This window comes from Macaca thibetana, unplaced genomic scaffold (genome assembly GCF_024542745.1).
Source record: "Macaca thibetana thibetana isolate TM-01 unplaced genomic scaffold, ASM2454274v1 unplaced_scaffolds234, whole genome shotgun sequence".
Classification (NCBI taxonomy): Eukaryota; Metazoa; Chordata; class Mammalia; order Primates; family Cercopithecidae; genus Macaca; species Macaca thibetana.
Genome location: NW_026089023.1, coordinates 50,536 through 56,085, shown reverse-complemented (window position 1 = coordinate 56,085; position 5,550 = coordinate 50,536). Strand labels below are relative to the sequence as shown.

General features: G+C 52.2%; 1 protein-coding gene across 1 annotated transcript; it reads left to right on the top strand.

Annotated features, from left to right (window-relative positions):
* The first annotated feature begins 1,637 nt into the window (after positions 1–1,637).
* On the top strand, positions 1,638–5,550 carry LOC126947401 (doublesex- and mab-3-related transcription factor C1). The gene is made up of 6 exons (XM_050778061.1): positions 1,638–1,922; positions 2,222–2,280; positions 2,595–2,728; positions 3,621–3,681; positions 3,866–4,013; positions 4,998–5,550. The coding sequence occupies exons 1-6, from the start codon at positions 1,859–1,861 to the stop codon at positions 5,108–5,110; spliced, it is 579 nt and encodes a 192-aa protein (XP_050634018.1). The 5' UTR covers positions 1,638–1,858; the 3' UTR covers positions 5,111–5,550.

Below are 5,550 nucleotides of genomic sequence, written 5' to 3'. Positions count from 1 at the left end.
ATGTCCCATCGCGCCCTCAGCTGTCCCGGAATCCCTTTTGGGAGGACCCCTTGCTCCAGCCCCCTGAGCCCCGGCCTTTGGCCAGTGAGGCAGGGCTCATGGGACTACTTTTGATTCAGAGGTCCGGGAGGGAGTGGATGATTGGGCTTCCTGAGGAAGTGGTGCACTCCAGGGTGGTGGGACTGTGTGTGTGGTGTGGGGTGGGGTGGGGGTGGGGGGAGATGGTGTGCTCCAGAAAAATTGTTGAAGTGTGGAGAGGAATATGGAAGAGTTGGGGGAGACTGTGGAGGGAATGTGTGGGTTTGCATGAAAGCAGAAAAGGTGTGTCAGTCCAAGAGAAACACTACTGCACTGAGGAGTTTCCTATTGGCTAGATCAGAACCTGACACTTCATAGGAGGCTCAACAGGTACCTGCTGAATGAAGAATCAAGAGAATCGGCCGGGCCCGGTGGCTCATGCCTGTAATCCCAGCACCTTGGGAGGCCGAGGCGGGTGGATCAGCCTGGCCAACATGGTGAAACCCCGTCTCTATTAAAAATTACAAAAAATTAGCCAGGCGTGGTGGCAGGCACCTGTAATCCCAGCTACTCGGGAGGATGAGGCAGGAGAATCACTTGAACCCGGGAGGCAGAGGTTGCAGTGAGCCGAGATCACGCCATTGCACTCCAGCCTGGGTAACAAGAGCGAAACTCCGTCTCAAAAGAAAAAAGAAAAAAAAAAAAAAAAAAAAAGAAGAATCAAGGGGATGCATGAAGGGATGAATGAAATTAATAATTGAAAGAGGGCCAGGGATCCAGGAGAACAATACGATTTCATGGGATACAAGAGGGAAATCAGTTCAAAGGGGGAGCAAGGGAATAATTAAGTGTAAGGTGGGGTACAAGAAAAAAAATCAGCATGAATCAGCACGAAATGTGAGGGGAAAATTGAATATAGGGCATAGAAGAGACTGACAATGGAATTGAGTGCTGGGGGCACAAAATCCTGTGTGGGGAGTGAATGAATGCAGGAGGTTCGGAAGAGAATTGTTGAAGTGGATGCCAGGAATAATACCTGGGTTTGGCAGAGTGCAGGATGATACACAAGAAGGGGGTGTAGTAATGGTGGAAGAGGGCACGGGAGTGCATGTACATGCCTGAAAGTGGGGTCTGTGGTGAAGTGATGGTAAGCAAGGAGAATAATGACTGCATTGAATGGGTATGGGATCCTTGCCAAGAGTTTCTCGGGAAGGGGCTATGTGTGACTGGGGCTTCTGTGAAGGAGGCAACATGAGCAAGGAGGTCGCAGTGAAGGCTGGTGAAAACCGTGGGAGAAGAAGGGGAGGGAAGGCAATCTGATTCCAGCGGTGAGAAGGATGGAGAAGGAGCATTCAGCCACCTCAGATAGGGTTTTCCAAGGGCAGAGGAAGTACGCTGGGGGTAGGGGATCATGTGGCCATTCTGACCTCCACTCCTGACCCTAGAAGCATGGATCCCAAATAAATACCTGCTGCACCCTGCTGCCCCTCTGACCCTGAATGCACAGCGTGAGACTGGAGCCCCATGGGGGACTCAGCTTGGCCCCAGAAGAGCTATAGGTTGCTGTGACCGCTGCCACGACCATGGTATTACTGCCCAAATCAGTGGCCACAAGCATTTCTGCCTCTTCCAGGCCTGCGAGTGTCACAATTGTGCCCTCTTCTCATGAGTATGGTGTCTGAGATGGGGAGGGCCCAGACCTTCTCTAAATGGGACTAACCTTAGCCCCGCAATCCTTTACTTCAGAGAACACCTCAGGGTCTTGCCTGCTGTGAGTGCCTTGAAGAGGGAGCAGCGGGCACGGCCAAAGAGACACCTGGCTCAAGGACCAATAAGGAGTATGGCTGCCCCTCCCAAAGCTCCCATCCGTGTCAGGAATTTGACCATCAGAGCAGGAGTCCTCAGTGAGTGTTTCTGGCCAGGGAGGGAGCCAGAGTTTGGGTGGAGGAAGCATGAGTAGTTCTGTCACCAGTCCTGTCACAGAATTGCAGTGTGACCTGGGGCAAGTTGCTCCCCGGACCTTAGTTTGCCCAGGTGCAAAATGTCATCAATGTTATCTACCGAGTGTTTGCAGGAAGGAGAGAGCTGGGGGACAAGGGAACTGAAGAGCTCCTTGGTGAGATGAGACCTGAGACTGGATGTGGGGTGAAGTGGGGTGGGGTTGGGGGAAAGACTCATCAAAGCTGTTCCTGGTCTTTCACAGCTGGGAGGGAGAACAACATGCTGCAGCCCGAGACCCACATCTTCACAGCCTCCGAGGAGGTAAGGAGAGTCGGTGACCAGTCGGGCAGGCTCCCACCCAGCCACTGTCCAGACATCTTTCACTGTGTCCCAAGGATATGGGTTTCATCTCCAATCCTATCACCAGCTCACCATGTGACCTTGGGAAAAATCACTTCTCCTCCCTGGGCCTCAATTTCCCCAGTTGCAAAATGAAAGGTAAGACTGGCTGGTCTTCAAGGTCTTCAGAGCTCTGACATTCTAGGCTCCTATCCTCATCCCAAAAGATGTCCACACCTCCTCTCTCCATGGCCGGCCTGGTACCTGACTGCAACCTGTGCTCTCTGCCCCTGCAGGGGAGCTCCCAAGGGGCTCTGCTGCTTGGCCAGGCCCCAGAATCTTTGTCTCTGCCTCGTACTCCAGTGACCTTGGAGCAGCAACTGGTTTCTCCTTCTGGAGATCCCCACAGGCCCCCTGCCCTGCCCAGCATGTGAGTAGAGTGAGGACCATGGAGCAGGTTGTGTCTTGTGTGCCTAACCTTGTGCTTGATGCCATGGGAGATGGAAAGGGAAGAGCGGGAGGAGGAGGAGGAGGAGGAAGTGGAGGGGGGGAGGAGTAAGAGGAGGAGGAGGAGGAGTAAGAGAAGGAGGAAGAGAAGAAGGAGGAGGACAAGGCAGCATGTAATACTAACGGGCGAGGACAGGGCTCTCCTAGCTTTGCTATTTTCTATTTGTGAGACTTTGGACAAGTGACTTTATGTGTCTGAACCTCCATTTCCCTATGGATATACTGAGGACAATATTCTATACCCATAGCATTGAAAAGAGAACTGGCACAAGGCCTGCCACATAATAGGGCTTCAACAAATGGGGGTTGTTATTCCACATGAAACAGGTGGATGGGATAGAAGGTCCTGCTGAAAGGTGGGGTCCACGCTGGTGAGGGCCACAGAGGCCCAGGGCAAAGTCCAGAGGCCATTAGAGAAAGCTTCCTGGAGACGAGCCATGCTTGTCCTTCAAGACCCATGGGGACTGGGCAATATGGAAGTGAGAACCAGTCCCTGAACAGGGACGGTAATCACATCTCTCCAAGTGCTTTGCAAATTAGAACACGGACACCTGTAATTTCCCATGATTTTCACCATTGCCCTGGGAAGGAAAGAGCTGGTAGGAATAAGCGTCCCTGTCAGGAAAAAGAGGTATGGAAAAGAAACCTGGCCAAGCAGGAGAAGGGACTTGCCCCAGCCGCAATGACTAATGGTCCAGCAGGCATTGGGATTCACACATCCAGATATTGCAAAATCCTGCCCCTCTTTCTGTCTACTGATAGTATGTGTCCACCAGTGGATTTAATCCCCTGGCCTCTCCTTTCCTTGTTTCTAGATGCTCAACTCTGATCCTCCAGCCCTGTGCCACCCTTGACCCTCTTCTACTGCAGCCACAGGTCCTGGGAAAGCAGTGGGGTCCAGAACCCTGGGAGGGATGGAGTTTAGTGGATGGGAAGAGCAGAAGGCCTTGGTGGGGGTGGGGGAGGAGGTTGAGGGAACACGGGGCTGAAGGGGCACTTGTCGTATTGGGAAGAGGTGTAGTTTCCCAGTGCCTATTCTCTCACGCACTTTCCTTTGCAGGTGCCCAAAGTCTCTGACCAGGCTTTGGTTTCTGCCCACTCAGAGTGGCAGCGGAAACTGGAGGCCGCTGAGGCTCTGCTGACTCTGAGAAACTCTGCCCAGGCCCCTCCTGACTCCATCTCCCTGCACCAGCCTTGCAACCCACCAGGTAGCCTGCTCCCTGAAAGGAGAACACAGGGTGGGAATAGCTGGGGAATGGGGGTCGTTGTGGTAAGCAGGTTCTAGCTGAAAAATCAGAGTCAGTAAGTTGAATCTCCTTGGGGCCAGGCACCCAAGCTCCTCAGTATGACTCCCGAGATGGTAGTTGAGCGCTGTTTACTGAATCTTCGGTTTATCGCGCTTTGTGCACAACAGCAAGCGTTCAGTGCCCTGATGTCAAGAAAGAAGGAAGTTCAGGCCCTGAGAGTGGCAGGGACTTGCCCTCTCTGATATGCATGCAGCATATCAAGTGGAAGAACCGGCCCTCTTGACTTTCAGCCCAGGGTCTATGCTCAGCCCCCTGTGGCCTACTGTGGTCTGGGGAGGACATACAGAGGTGATAAAGGGCTTGGTCTGGAAGGAGGTCTGGTCTCTGCCTTCCGAGAGCATCCAGTCTAGAAGTGGAGCCTGGATGCCCTGGCAAGCTGTGTTTTGTGGTCAAATTTTAACGATATGCCCAGAGAAGAGGGGCTGGAGGAGCTCCGAGGGGGATAAACAACTGGGGAGGCTGGGAGGGAAGGCTAGGCATTCCCAGATCAAAATGGTGAATGGAGCATGGTGTGTCAGTGAAGAAACACCCCTGGAGGGACTGCTGGAACAGAAAGGGATGAGGCTGGAGAGGGTACCAATCACAGAGGTCTGACAGGTCAGGCTTAGGAGGCTGGACCAGCAACTGTGGGTAGTGAGGAGCCAGGGAACGTTTTCTGAGCTAGGGAGAAGAATTTCACAGACCCCGAGCTTGACAAAAAGACTTGTGGTGGCTTTGATGGAAGGACTGGGGGAGGCGAGATGGGAGATGGGGAAATCAGAGAGGAAGAGGTCTATGCAACAGGCCAGGTGACAAATCTTTGGTTGGGCGGGACACATAAAACGAGTAGATCTGGAAGGGGATGTGGATGTGACCTGGCTCTGGCCCCTTCCTTTCTGTCCACAGCTCCTGCTGGAGATAAAGGATTCCAGCCTCCCAGCCCCTCTCTCCGCCCCAGGCCAGCCAGCTCCATCTCGCTGCCTATTGGACATCTGGGATGCATCTCCCTCTTGAGCTAGGAACCCAGGGGAGGAGGCCTCAACAGAGCACTGCCTATTTAGTATCCAGTTTCTGAATGTGCAAAATGGTTAACGTCCAAAACGCTTAACATCTTTTTTTTTTTTTTTTTTTTTAAGCCTTCAGGTGTTTTATAAGCTTTTTATTATATGGGGCAATTCCTTGACTGAAGGTGGATATTCTTGTACCTCTATCCCTCACTCTTTTGGATGCCGGGGCCTTTTTCTGTTTCGTAAAGACAGGATTGTGCAATCTAAGTTGATCAGTCTCTCAGTGGGATTCTGTGTGGGTTCATATGCCAGAGTTTTTATTCGTCTTGTGATTGCTGACATACCTGCGCACTCATGTGCGTACCCATGCTTGTGGAAACATGAAGATGTTTTCACTTTGTGTCTAGGTTTATGTACGTGAACAAATAATAAACCCTTGTTGTTATAAGGCA